At 60.9% G+C, this 14212-nt stretch overlaps 1 protein-coding gene and 1 long non-coding RNA gene across 13 annotated transcripts in view; both read left to right on the top strand.

Moving 5' to 3' along the window:
• Positions 1 to 14212, top strand: part of SRCIN1 (SRC kinase signaling inhibitor 1) — an 83333-nt gene that overhangs the window by 25880 nt on the left and 43241 nt on the right. For 3 of the 10 annotated variants that reach the window (XM_032134155.1, XM_032134154.1, XM_032134153.1), the window contains one exon: positions 8771 to 9054. In XM_032134155.1, coding sequence (XP_031990046.1) covers positions 8771 to 9054 — 284 coding nt within the window. Of the gene's footprint in view, positions 1 to 4289; positions 5146 to 8770; positions 9055 to 14212 lie in introns of those variants that run through there. The other 7 variants (XM_032134152.1, XM_032134151.1, XM_032134158.1 and 4 more) reach the window with 7 other exon arrangements.
• Positions 12448 to 13189, top strand: LOC116455914. Of its 3 annotated transcripts, XR_004244491.1 has the most exons (5): positions 12448 to 12594; positions 12631 to 12750; positions 12811 to 12870; positions 12943 to 13002; positions 13088 to 13189. It is a non-coding gene; the product is annotated as an uncharacterized LOC116455914 (long non-coding RNA). The 3 variants fall into 3 exon arrangements; XR_004244493.1 differs by lacking the exon at positions 12811 to 12870 and having other exon boundaries at positions 12931 to 13002; XR_004244492.1 differs by lacking the exon at positions 12448 to 12594 and having other exon boundaries at positions 12750 to 12822; positions 12931 to 13002.

The raw sequence follows: 14212 nt of genomic DNA, 5'->3' as shown, positions 1-14212 counted from the left end.
AGCGTCCCTGTCCCGTGGTCTGCTCAGGCTGACAGTGAATCCTTGCAGGATCTCGCCCCGTGTTTTCCATCCCTGAGCACGTTTCCCTGCCTCTCGGAGGCCTCAGCCGTGGCTCTGAGATATTTTTTTCCAGCATTTCTGATTTTTAACGAGCCGTGACTAACCAGGCTGGCACGGCAGGCGGTGACCAACCACCAACGTGCTACCTGTGCGCTCAGAAATAGGCTCTGTTCTCCACACCCCCGCTGGGACCGGAGCATTCCCGGCCTCCCGGGCCCCCCCGGGGACACCCACCCAGCTTTTCCCAGCTTTTCCCATGCCTGGCAGCGCCCAGCTCCCAGCGGGAGTTACCCAAACGGGGCAGTGTCCCCCAAACTCCGCCCGGAGGCTGCGGGATCAGGGCTCGGTGCCGCGGCTGGAGCTGCCGAGCTCCGGGATGGGCTCCAAGCCCGTCGTGGTGGTGGCAGAGCCAAGATTTGGGAGAGCTGGGTCTCCTGTGCCAAGGGCTGTGCCAAGGGCTGTGGGATTGCCTTGGTCCCAAACCCTCCGAGCCAGGAAAAATCCCCGTCCCGAGCGCTTCCTCCTGGAACTGAGCCCTTTGGAGACTCCAGCCAGGGGCTCCTTGTGGGGCCAAAGGTTGGAAGCGCCGTGGGCTTGGCTTGGATTCTTCCTTTCAAGGCTTCCCTGCAAGGATTCATCCCTCACGGAGCGGGATTTGGGATGCAAACAGGATCGTGCCCAGCTCTGGGCTTTGCCCTGGCAGCTGCTGGTGGCCGCAGGCCAGGCTGGAGGGTCACAGCCCCCTCTGCCCACTGCCAGACCAGGCTGCTCCTTCCCGATCCTCCCATCATGGAAGTGATGGCGTTTGGATGGGATTTTAGGGAGAAATTCCTCCCTGGGAGGGTGAGGAGGGGCTGGGATGGAATTCCCAGAGAAGCTGTGGATGCTCCATCCCTGGACGTGTCCCAGGCCAGGTTGGACGGGGCCTGGAGCACCCTGGAATAGTGGGAAGTGTCCCTGCCATGGCAGGGGTGGGAATGGACGGGATTTGAGGTCCCTTCCCACCCAAACCATTCCCGGATTCCGTGGTTGCAGAGCCCTTGATGTGTTTAGGAACTTCCTCGGTGTCTGATTAACGGGATTGATTTTTGATCTTGATGCGTGTCCCCTTCTGCCCCTCCTCCTCCTCCTCCTTCTCCTCCCAGCCCTTCCTCTCCCCTGCCCAGCTCCGTGGCCTCTCAGCCTCTGCCCTTTGCTCTGCCTGTGGAGAGGTGAGACAAGAACCAAATCCCAAACCTTGGGATGAGGTCCTGGCTCATCTCAGCAAACTTGTGCAGCCGGGAAAGGCTGGAGCCGGAGCCTCGTGATCTTTCCCTGTCCATCCCTCCATCCCTCCATCCCTCCATCCCTCCATCCATCCATCCATCCATCCATCCCTCCATCCCTCCATCCCTCCATCCCTCCATCCCTCCATCCCTCCATCCATCCCTCCATCCCTCCATCCATCCATCCATCCATCCCTCCATCCCTCCATCCATCCATCCATCCATCCATCCATCCATCCCTGGAGTGGTTTTCCCTGCCCTCCACCACATCCCGAGCTGGTTTTGGGGCTGTTTCCTCCCACCCAGACCAGTCTGGCCCTTGCAGCAGGATCCCAATCCCCCCCCAGCCCCCTCCCTGCGCCTCTGCCAGCTCCCTCCCCTGCTCTGCGCTGAGAGGAACCATCGATTCGGTGTCTTGAGGGGACAGTTTCTCCCTTTCCCAGTGTCTGATCGATTGGAATCGATTTCCAGAGCGATTTTCTTGGACAGCTCAAGGCAGGAGCCGGGATTGGGACTGAGCCCGGCTTTGCCGGGGTGGGGAGGGGACAGCCGTGTCCAGGGGGGTGACGCCGAACTGTGGCACTGCTCGGTGCTGGGAATCCTCCCAGGGCAGCAAAATTCCCTTGTCTCCAGGGGAAATGGGGATGGAGACGCAGCTGTGGGGGTGATGGGGGCTCCGGGATCCGGGCCCTGCTGCTGCCGAGGGCTCATCCCAAAGGTTTCTCCCAGCACGATGAGGATTTGGGGGGGGATCAGGCTGACAGGGGGAGTTGGCTCCACTTCCCCACACGACCGCGGCTGAGTCACAGCCCCACGGCTGAGTCACAGCCCCACATCCAGCACGGAGCCTGCTAGTAGCCAAAATCCTGGGAAAACTCCAGCTCCTTTCAGGAGATGCTCAAACCGACGGTGTTTTCCCCCTGCTCCCACCCTGGGTTTGACCCCGTCCCCTCTCAGCACCGCTGCCCCACCAGCGTCGCTCTCTTCCCTGCCTCCGTTTCCCTCTCCCAAGGGAGATCCCGAGGCTCGGGCTGTTCCCACGGGAGCTGCCAGGCCCCAGCTGTGCCGCGTGGGTGGGGGACAAGGCCACAATGCGGCTTCTATTGGAGCCGTGAAGAGCTCGGGCCCGGCCAGCCTCTCCTCTCCTTTATTTTTATCCCGTGTCCCCAAGCTGCTGGCACGTCCCCAGCTTCTGCGCCGGCCCTGCCAGCCGAGGATGCCACCCTTGCCAGGGCACGCAGGGCTCCGTCCTCCTCCTCCTCCCGGCGGGCAGGGATGTTTTCCATGCTCCGGGAATGCGGCCGGCTCAGCCTCCTGCCAGAGGCCGGACACGGAGCCGAGGGCAGCGGGAAGATTTTCCCGGCTGGGAAAATCCAAATCCAAAGCTGGGATTTGTCCTTCCCACCCTCTGCCCCTCATTTTTCCTTGGCTCGCCGAGGGCAGCTCCTTCCTGCATCGCTCCAAGCGAGCATCCAGGTGTGCCGGCCCTTCCCTTGGCACCGGATCGCTGGGATTTGGGAGGTGAACTCGTCTCCCGTCTCTCCATGTGCGCGCGTGGGCGCGATCGCACCCGGGCGAGGTGGGAAGTGGCGGCTGCTTTTTCCAGGGCCGGCCAGATGGGATTTCTCCTTCGGTTTTGGGTTCTGACAAGTGACATGCAGGATTTATCTGGTGGCTTCGCTGCTCGCAAAGGGAAGGAGCCGCCTGGCAGGGCAGTGTCATGGGGAGATGCCAGCTGGGCCCCTCCAAGCTCCTTGGGGCGAGCTCCGTGTCTCGGAGCCGCTCCGATGTGGGAGTTAGTGGGATGCAGGCAGGGAGAAGGTGGCGTCCAGGTCACGTCGAGGCTTGGAAGGGGCAGGATCCAAGGATTTCACCCGGAGAATCCGGACTGCCACCGCGCCGGGCACGGTGCCCCTGTCCCTGCCCAAAGCCAAGTGGAATCCCGGCTCTGTGGGGTCTGCACGAACCCGCCTGGGAAATTCCCGGTGGAACAGGGCGGGGGTGTTTAATTTTCCGCCGTTCCACTGGAATTCGGGAGTGAAAGGCGCGGCGGGGAGCCCGCTGCCTGCTGCTGAGCCCGGGCAGCGCCGCCGGCTGGGATCCTTGGCAATGAGGGGGATGAGGCGGGAGAACAATTCCCGCATCCCGGGGGACGTCGCGGGGAGGTTTGTCCCGTGATGGGCGTTAATGGTCCCCTGCGGGTGGCCTTGGCATCACCTGGCTTTTCCCAGGGGATTTGGTGGCGGCTCCATGAGCCCGGGAGCAAGAGGAGGGTGGGGAAGCTCCACCGCAGTCGCTGCCAGCTTTCACTCCTGTGTCGCTGTGAGAGGGACAAGGACACCCTGCAGTCCCCTCATTTCCACATTCCCGTCCTGGGATGGACCCTGGGTCTGCCCCGCTCCTGGCATTCCCACAGCGCACGGGCTTGGCCCGAAACAGGGCTGGAATTCTCCGGGAATTGGTTTTAAGTGACCGGACCTGGTGAGGGCTGCACCCGTCGGGGACATGGCGGTGGCAGGAGTGGGGGTCACTGGTGTGCCCCGGCTGTCGCCTGCCTTGTCCCTGCTTCTGGGCGCGTGTTTGCTTGGAGAACTTGAGCATCTGGGCAGCCCCCAGCACTTTTTGGATGTGAGGCCGGGTCCTGGAAGGTGCTTGACCATCCCAAAATGAGTGGACATGAACGTGGCCAAGCCAGGGACCAGGGCAGCAATAGCTCGGAAGGTGACTCGTGTGGTGGAAAGCTCCCTGCCCATGGCAAGGATTGGATCCGGATGATTTTCCCACCCCAAACCACTCCAGAATTCCCTGCTCTTCCCCCCGCAGGCCTGGCTCGGGCAAGGCGGGCACTTCTGGTGCCAGCAGCTCTGCAGCACCGCACGAGTTAAACCGCGCGGGGCAGGAGCTCCCCCCGCTCTCCCCACCCCTCCTCCCACCTCCGGCTGCGGCCCGGCAGGGAAGGGGTTAGCGCCGGGCAGGGCTCTGGGTGCCGGGCAGGCTCCGTGGGTGCCGGGCGGGCGGGCAGTGCGGCAGTGCAGCCTCCGAGAGGAAGCGGGAGCATCCCGCTCTTCCGGCTCCCTTCATGGCCGGGCGCGGGGGAGCCGCATCGCTCCGAGGGGCTTCCACCCTCCGGGCCTCCTCTCTCCCCAAATGCACTCCCCGCCTCCCCTCCCCTCGCCCCTTTTTGTGCGAGCGCTTTCTCGGCCGATTTTGCACGCTCCGCTGACTGCCGGCGCTTGCCGCGACCCGCGCGAGCTTTGCTGCCTCATGAAGATTTATGGGACTGCAGTAATAAACTGTGTTTGAGAGATTCCTTTTGGATGATAAAGCCCCGCCGAGCCGCTGGCACGGGGCATCCCAGCCCGATCCCGCAGCCGCTCCCGCGAGGCAGCGCCTGCGGCAGCACCGGGGAGGTGTTTGGGGGCCTTTCCCAGCCCCGCCTCTCAGGGAGCTCCTGCCAACGCCGTTCCTGAAGATTATCACCTAACCCCCGGCTCCTGTGCCTCCGGTATCCCTGTTTTTTCCGGGAAGGACACGATGGAAGTGCCCTGCTAGCAGCCCGGGGCTCCGGCCCCGGCGCGGGTGACACCTCTGCTGGCAGGTGGGGACGATGGGTGGATGAATCGGCAAAGAGAACCGCGTTCCCTCAACCTCCCGCTGCTCGGAGAGGGGCTGGCCAGGATCTACCGCGGCATTCTGGCCGTCGTGGGAGCCCTGCGCCCGGCCAAGGAGCCGCCCGCAGCCCCGGCGGAGCGGAGCGCTGCCCCCGCCATCCCCCCGGAGCCGCTGCCCGGCCGCCGTGGGAGCCGCGCTGCGCCCGCGGGTAAGCGAGGGGACGGTCCCCATGTGGGGGGACATGGCCCGGAGGGATGTCCCGCGGGGCTGGGATGGGGCATTGCCGAGCTGGGCACCTCGGGCAGGCTCTGGCCAGCGGCTCTGCCACCCCAGTGACCTACTTGGAAGCAGCCTCGGGAAGCACTTTCCAGGGATCTGCTCTGGCCGTGTGGGTACGGCCGCATTCCTGAGCTGCTGGAGGAGGAGAAAAAACTTTGTGGGGGATTTGAGGTGGAATTATCCCCAGGAGGGAAGGATTAACCCCTTTTTCTTCAGGGAGGCATGACCGAGAGGGTTTTCAGGTCCTTTTCCCCAAACGAGTCCCCCATGCTGCATCTGTTGGCTGCTTCCTTGCGGGATCATCCGCGCCCGCTGAGGGTGGCATCTCTGGAGCGCAAAGGTGGCTGACATGAGGCCAGCACACGTGGCTGTGGTGGCTTTTCCTCCGCTCGCCTCGGAGGGGTTCACGGATCACGAGGTTTGTGGTGTTGGGGCCGCCTCATCCTCGCTGGCTCCGGATCCCGAGGACGCAGCCGGGAGCGGATGCGGCGCAGCCGGGGATGGAAAAGCCCCTGAGAGGATCCAGCTCCTCCCTGACCCCCGCGCGGGGCTGTTCAGATCATCCCTTTTAGCAGAGGAGCGGAGGAGCCGGCGCGTTCCGCTCCCGGAGCGTGTAATTAGGGATTGGGGAGCTGCACGCTGATCACGGAGAGGGAGAGGATGAGAAGGAGCTGGAAACGCGGCCTCAGCCCGGGGCTGCTGCAGCCGGGGCTGGAGCAGGCAGCGGGAGGAAGTGGCGGGGAACAAACCCCTGTCTCAGCCCAAAAATCCCCGTCCCTGCAGCTTCCTCTGGCTCGAGGAGGCCGCGCTCTCCCCGAGGAGGGAGAGGAGCTGCAGCTCCTTGCTGCCAGCCCTGGCTCTGCTGCAGCTGCGGCTGGCAGGGTGCCCCTTCATCCCTCCATCCCCGGACACACCATTCCCATGGGGTGAGAGAAATCCGGGAGTTCTGCGGCGCTCAGGACCCGGCATTCCTCAAGGATTCTCTTGGTGGGCTCGGAGCACACCGGGCACGTTGCACCGGGGCTGGCCCAGGATCCCATTCCCGCATCCAGAGCAGCACCCTCGCTGCTCCCGAGGGTTCTCCAAGGCATTTCCAATGGGGCCCGAGGCTGGGGCTGGGTGCTGGATGCAATTCCTTCCCAAATTTCTCCGCGGGGGTCATGGACCCGGTGCTGGGGTGAGTGGCTGAGGCAGGGAAGGAGTTTTCCACCTTGGATCAGAACTCCCCGCTGAGGAACGTGCGTTGTGGGGCTGCTAGGGGAGCGGAGAGAGGGGCAGGCAGCTCCTGGGGCTCCTGGAAGGGTCAGGAGAAACTTCTCCATCGGGATTTCCCACGAGGGCTGGAATTTGGCAGCCGCTGGGACCCCGGGGCGAGGCTCTCGCCCTGCTCCTCTGCCAGCAGCGGGACCGCGGTGCCCCCTCTGGCACCAGCTTGGGGTGGTGGAGGTGCCACCGTGACCTCCCCGGTGACACGGGGACCTGGCAGAGCGAGGGAGGGACGGGATCTTCAGCTCTTCCCGCATTCCACCTCTGTTTTCTGGAAAAGGGGGTGACAACCCGGCCAAGGTCACATTCATGGAGCTGGACCGGTGGATTTTTGGCGGAGGGAAGGCTTTGGGATGTCCCCGTGGCATTTGCGGAGCGCGTGATGTCCCCGCCGGGCTCTTTTTGTGACCTTGAGTGGAGGAATCGCATCCGTGGCCCCCGCTGGAGCCCCCCCCCGATATCAAGCTGATAACGCTTGATATCCGTTTGATATCAAACTGATCTGCTGGGCTGATAAATAATTGAGGGAAAAGGAAAGACTTCGCCGCGATTTGTTTAGCGGGAGCTCGGGAGGGGAAAAACAGGACGAGAAGGGAGATGAATTATGGATCAAGGTTAAAAGGGGAGCAGGAGGGGAAGTCTGAGCGCGGTGAAGCCCCGCAGAACGTGGCAAAACCAGCCCCGTGGCCTCGGGGCAGGCTGGCACCAGTCCAGGGCTGGGGGACACCGTCCCCGATGGCGCGAGACCCTCCGAAGTGACTTTTTGGGGTGGCAGTCGGGGTCCTGGAGCTGCCCCGCAGCGGGCACGGGGCTGGGCAGGAGTCAGGGGCTGCGGGGTGGCCTCGTGCTGCAGCCACCGAGGCGGTGCCAGGCGCTGGCAGCGTGCGGGGACTTCCAGGCATCCATCGCCTCTTCCAGCTTCCCTGGAAGTCAAATCCCGGCGTGCACTGAATGAGTTATTAGCGAAAGGACAAGCGCTGTCACCTCTCTGCGCCTGGGACCCCCTGCCTGTCCCCCTGCCCCCTCCCCTGCCTGCCAGGGCTGCGCTGAGCCCCGGGAAGGGCTGGGATGGGGCAGAGCATCCCGGGGATGCCGGGTTTGGTGCCCTCGGGCCGGGCTGGGCTCTGAGAGAGGCTGGAATAGGGCAGAGCACTCCCGGAGATTCCGGGTTTGGTACCCCCGGGGCTGCGCTGAGCCCGGGGAGGGGCTGGGATGGGGCAGAGCATCCCGGGAATCTCCGGGTTTGGTGCCCTCGGGCCGGGCTGGCCCCGGCCAGCAGCGGCTGCAGGACGGGGGCTGAGCCCCCGCTGGGGTCTCGGACAGGACATGGGGGGACCTGTGACCCCCAGCACAGCGCCCGCACACACGACCCTCCCCCCACCCTGCCTGATTTCATTTTCTTTTTGCTCTGTCCTGTGTCCGTGATGCCGAGCCGTGTCCGTGCCCTCCATGTGTCCGTGCCCTCCGTGTGTCCGTGCCCTCCGTGTGTCCGTGCCCCCCGTGTGTCCGTGCCCTCCGTGTGTCCGTGCTCCCCGTGTGTCCGTGCCCCTGCCCCGTGTCTCGTCTGTGCTGTTTTCAGTCACCCAGCGCTGTTTTGTTCCTGTTTCGCTCTGATCATCGCGGGTTTGGTGGGATCACAGCCCCTGCACCCCCTCCCCTCGCTGCCCCCCGGCCCCTCCATCCCCGCTGTCCCCTCATCTCCTGCCGCATGTTCGGGAGCGGGGACACCGCTGCCATCGCAGGGGGATGAACCCCGTACCTGTCCCCTTGCCCATGCATCCCACTGGGATCTGATCCCACTCCGTGCATCCCAGTGATGGATGATCCCACTCCATGCATCCCACTGGGGTCTGATCCCACTCTGTGCATCCCAGTGATGGATGATCCCACTCCGTGCATCCCACTGGGGTCTGATCCCACTCCGTGCATCCCACTGGGGTCTGATCCCACTCCATGCATCCCATTAGGGTCTGATCCCACTCCATGCATCCTATTGGGGTCCGATCCCACTCCCAACAGGGCTCTGCCATCGCTCCTTGCTGAACTCCCCCTCCCCAGCCCCAAATCCCAGCGCCCCCACCCCTGCCCCATGGCAGGAGGAGCCTCCCTTGACCCCGCTGTGCACTCCCGCTGCCCGCACAGATCCCGACAGGACGAGCCACCCCCTCTGCCCCATGCCAGGGGACCGTGCCCTGACCCAGCCCCACGGCTGGCGACCATCCCCCCGCTTTGACTCCTGGCCGGGGACCCTCCCTTGACCCCGCTGTGCTCTCCCGCTGCCCGCGCAGATCCCGACAGGACGAGCTCGCACATGATCTCCGCCGACGATGCCGAGTACCCGCGGGAGTACCGCACCCTGGGCAACGGCACCCGGCGCTTCTCCAACGTGGGGCTGGTGCACACCTCGGAGCGCCGGCACACCGTGATCGCCGCGCAGAGCCTGGAGGCGCTCACCGGCCTCCAGAAGACGGAGATGGAGCGCAAGCGGGACGCCTTCATGGACCACCTGAAGAGCAAATACCCGCAGCACGCCCTGGCGCTGCGAGGGCAGCAGGAGCGCCTGCGGGACCAGGTAAGGGGCGAATTCCCAGGATTCGGGGGAGGGGGAAAGGGAGTGCTTGGCGCTGGGTGGGGCTGTCTGGAGGAGAAGAGGAGCAAGGGGGTGTTGGATGTGCGGGAAGTGGGTGGGTGGGTGCGGCAGTGCCCGGGGGGAGCACCCTGAAGGGGTGAGGAAGAGAATTCCCCTGGCGTGAGGAAGAGAATCTTCCAGGGGTGAACTGTTCCAGGAGGGGGTTCCTATCCCTGTTCTGGGGGTGCTGGAGACCCCAAACCCCCTTGGGGTCACTGCTGCATCCACCATGATGTCCATGGGTTGTGTGTCCCCTGACGGTCCTCAGGTGCCACATCTGGTGGCCTTTGCTGAGAGCAGCAGAGCCCCAGGGATGGACTGTTCTGGGCGGGGGGGCTCTTAGCCCTGTTTAGGGGGGTGCTGGAGACCCCAAATTCCCTTGGGGTCAGTGCCATGTCCACCACAATGTGTCCCCAAGGACCTGCCAATCCTCAGGTGCCACGTCTGGTGGCCTTTCCTGAGAGCAGCAGAGCCCCAGGGATGGACTGTTCTGGGGGGGGCTCTTAGCCCTGTTTTGGGGGGTGCTGGAGACCCCAAATTCCCTTGGGGTCAGTGCCATGTCCACCACAATGTCCATGGGTTGTGTGTCCCCAAGGACCTGCCAATCCTCAGGTGCCACATCTGGTGGCCTTTGCTGAGAGCAGCAGAGCCCAGGGGATGGACTGCTCCAGGAGGAGTTCCTATGCCTGTTTTGGGGTGTGCTGGGGACCCCAAACCCTCTTATTGGACTCTCTGGTGACACCCCAGTGACACCAATGTGGCAGCGATGAATCCCCACTGGGATAAACCCACCGGGAGGAGAACCCGGAGCATCCCAAGGTTGTGGCTGGCAGGAAACCTGAGATCATCCCCAAAAAAGCCCAAGGGATAAAGGTGACAATTCCCAGACCTGACGCGGTGGAAGGAAATCCAGCTTTGCCAGGAAAACCGATGGCATCGGAGCTGCTGCCCCACAAAACGTCCCCAAACCGCCAAATTTTGGCAAAGGGACAATTACTGATGGTGGTTTTGCTGTCACCGTCAGCCCCAATCCGTATTAGGACACGGAGCAGAGGCATTTCCAGGCACGGAGCGGCGCTTCCCAGTAAATAAATAGGATTTCCCCCCCTATTATTGCAGGGATTTAAAGACTTCCCTTTTTTAAATAAGCAGCAGCTCTAAAAATAATAAGAAAAAATCCAGCTCGGGTTGGCTCAGGTCTGATAAGCAGCTGAGGATTTTTATAGGTGAAGGAAAGGTGATCTGGATTTGGGAATTATCTCCTTTATTCCTGAACCAGTGGGATCATTGGGGGGTGCCCAGGAATCTCTCAGCTCCAGGTGAACCCAACCTGGATTTTTGGGGTTTGGTTGCAGAGGGTCCCTCACTCCTCACCAAAACACCCCCAAATCCTACAAAATCCTATTTTTTTTTTCCTTTTCCCCCCTTCTTTTCCTTCATTTCCCCCACAGGCAGTAAATAATAACAGGAATCCAGAATTCCTGGAAAACTCAGGTGCCAACCTTTAAATGACATTGGGATCCAGCTCTGCCTGGAACGTTTGAAACTCTCTTTGCTATTCCAGAGGAGCCTGGGAGGGATTTCAGAATCCCAGGTTTTGCTGTTTTATTGGGATTTAAAAAAAAAAAAATCCACATCTGAGGGAGTTGGGAACATCACAGGTGAACAGGAACATTCCGTAAATGCCAACATCCCTTCCAGGCTGGCAAAAATCCATTGGATTCGTGCATAGGAATGGGAAAGGGAGAGAAATGTTCATTTTAATCATGGGCAGAGCAGGAGGAAATAAAATCCAGGGGGGAAATTGTGGCAAATCTTCAGGGAAGTCCAAAGGGGCAGCGGGATCATTTAAAATCCAGGTGGGAGAAGGCGTTAAATGGGAATGTTAAGGATAGGAGAGGAATGGGAATGGGAATGGGAATGGCATGAGAGGCCACTGGAAATGTTGGCTGTAGGATTTCAGGGTAAATCCTGCCCTGGGAGGGGCAAATCCGGCAGGAGAGGGGTGGGAGGAGAGGATTTTTAAGGCGCTTTCCAACCCAAATTGTTCCGTAATTCTCATGGTCGATGCTCTGGGAATGGGATTCGGATGGAGCCGCCTCACGGTGCGTGATGTTGAGGATATCTAAAGGTGGGAAATGTTGGAAAAATAAGGAATATTTGGGAAAATAGGGAATATTGAAGGAAATAATGTTATGGTTGCTCAATACCCCATCCCTGGTTCCAATATCCACATGGATGTGCTTTTCCACACGGACCGGGAACGTGTGGTTTTATGCAGATGGATCATAAATCCTGGGAAAAAAGGGATTACAGACCCATTTCTCGACCATAAACAGCAAAAAGCTGCATTGTGGTTTAACCCCTTCCTCTCCAGGCCTTGCCTTGTGGGGTTGAGCCCTGGAGCCCACCAGGAGTTGAGGCTCCCAAAAAAATGAAGTGTCCAAAATCTTGGATTTCAGCCTGTCCTGTTCTGCAGCAAGGAAATAAAAAAAAACCACCAGGAAAAGGCTGGAGCTGAGCATTCCGTGCCTGACGGCAGCAGATTTGCAGCTGCCTGGAATAAATCGGGCTCGGGAATAAATCAATGGCAGCCGGGGGGAGGTGTCCGGCCCCTGGAGCCACAGGGAGCCACAGGGGGGATGGGGAGGATGGGGGCAGGTAGGGATGAGGGAAGGGATGGAGGATGGGATGAAGGTTGGGATAAAGGGATGAAAGTTGGGATGAATGAAGGGATGAAGGTTGGGATGAAGGAAGGGATGAAGTTTGGGATGAATGAAGGGATGAAGTCTGGGATGAAAGTTGGGATGAAGGTTGGGATGAAGAAAGGGATGGAGGTTGTGATAAAGGTTGGGAGGAAGGTTGGGATGAATGAAGGGATGAAGGTTGGGATGAAGGTGGGGATGGAGTTTGGGATGAATGAAGGGATGAAGGTTGGGATGAAGGTGGGGATGAAGGTTGGGATGAATGAAGGGATGAAGGTTGGGATGGAGGAAGGGATGGAGGTTGTGATAAAGGTTGGGATGAAGACGGATGAATGAAGGGATGAAGGTTGGGCTAAAGGTTGGGATGGAGGTTGGGATGAATGAAGGAATGAAGGTTGGGATGGAGGTTGGGATGAAGACTGGGATGAATGAAGGGATAGAGGTTGTGATAAAGGGTGGGATGAAGGTTGGGATAAAAGTTGGGATGAAGATTGGGATGGAGGTTGTGATAAAGGGTGGGATGAAGGTTGGGATAAAAGTTGGGATGAAGATTGGGATGGAGGTTGTGATAAAGGGTGGGATGAAGGTTGGGATAAAAGTTGGGATGGAAGTTGGGATAAAGATTGGGACGAATGAAGGCATGAAGGTTGGGATGAAGGTGGGGATGAAGGTTGGGATGAAGGAAGAAATGAAGGAAGGCATGAAGGTTGGGATGAAGATTGGGATGAATGAAGGGATGAAGGCTGGGATAAAGGTGGGGATGAAGATTGGGATGAACGTTGGGATGAATGAAAGGATGAAGGTTGGGCTAAAGGTTGGGATGGAGGTTGGGATGAATGAAGGGATGAATGAAGGAATGAAGGTTTGGATGAATGAAGGGATGAAGGTTGGGCTAAAGGTTGGGATGAAGGTTGGGATGAAGGAAGGGATGGAGGTTGGGATAGAGGTTGGCATGAAGGCTGGGATGAAGCTGGGGACGAAGAAAGGGATGGAGGTTGTGATAAAGGTTGGGATGAAGATTGGGATGAATGAAGGGATGAAGGTTGGGATGGAGGTTGGGATGAAGGTTGAGATGAAGGAAGGAATGAAGGCTGGGATGAAGGCAGGAATGGAGGTTGGGGTGGAGGTTGGGATGAAGACTGGGATGAATGAAGGGATGAAGGTCGGGATGAAGAAAGGGATGGAGGTTGGGATAGAGGTTGGCATGAAGGTTGAGATGAATGAAGGAATGAAGGTTGGGCTAAAGGTTGGGATGAAGGTTTGGGATGGAGGTTGTGATAAAGGTTGCGATAAAGGTTGGGATGGAGGTTGGGATGAAGGCTTGGGTGAAGGTTGAGATGAATGAAGGGATGAAGGCTGGGATGAAGGTGGAAGTGCAGATTGGGAGGCAAGGGAGGAAGAAGGAAGGGATGGGGGCCAGGTAAGGATGAAATTTGGGGTTTGGGGGGCAGATAGGGATGAAGGAAGGGATGAAGGTGGAGGGACAGATGGGGATGAAGATGTGGGTGCAGGCAGGGATGAAGGTTGGGATGACGTTTGGGATGCAGACAGGGATGCAAGCAGGAGGCGCAGGCAGGCCCAGGAGGTGCTGCTTTGCTGAGCTGCTTTTGTGCCTCAGTTTCCCCAGTGCAGGAGAGGCTGGGCTGTGTCCCCGCCCTGTGCCCGGCTGTGTCCCTACCCTGTGCCCGGCTGTGTCCCCACCCTGTGCCCAGCAGTGTCCCCGCCCTGTGCCCAGCAGTGTCCCCACCCTGTGCCCGGCAGTGTCCCCACCCTGTGCCCGGCTGTGTCCCCACCCTGTGCCCGGCTGTGTCCCCACCCTGTGCCCGGCTGTGTCCCCGCCCTGTGCCCAGCAGTGTCCCCGCCCTGTGCCCGGCTGTGTCCCCGCCCTGTGCCCGGCTGTGTCCCCGCCCTGTGCCCGGCAGTGTCCCCACCCTGTGCCCGGCTGTGTCCCCACCCTGTGCCCGGCTGTGTCCCCGCCCTGTGCCCGGCTGTGTCCCCACCCTGTGCCCGGCTGTGTCCCCACCCTGTGCCCGGCTGTGTCCCCGCCCTGTGCCCAGCAGTGTCCCCACCCTGTGCCCGGCTGTGTCCCTACCCTGTGCCCGGCTGTGTCCCCACCCTGTGCCCAGCAGTGTCCCCGCCCTGTGCCCAGCAGTGTCCCCACCCTGTGCCCGGCAGTGTCCCCGCCCTGTGCCCAGCAGTGTCCCCACCCTGTGCCCGGCTGTGTCCCCACCCTGTGCCCGGCAGTGTCCCCACCCTGTGCCCGGCTGTGTCCCCGCCCTGTGCCCGGCTGTGTCCCCGCCCTGTGCCCAGCAGTGTCCCCGCCCTGTGCCCGGCAGTGTCCCCACCCTGTGCCCGGCTGTGTCCCCACCCTGTGCCCGGCTGTGTCCCCGCCCTGT

Source organism: Corvus moneduloides, chromosome 26 (assembly GCF_009650955.1).
Source record: "Corvus moneduloides isolate bCorMon1 chromosome 26, bCorMon1.pri, whole genome shotgun sequence".
NCBI classification, from domain to species: domain Eukaryota; kingdom Metazoa; phylum Chordata; class Aves; order Passeriformes; family Corvidae; genus Corvus; species Corvus moneduloides.
The sequence above is the reverse complement of the archived record's forward strand: the minus strand, read 5'-3'. Positions and strand labels throughout refer to the sequence as shown.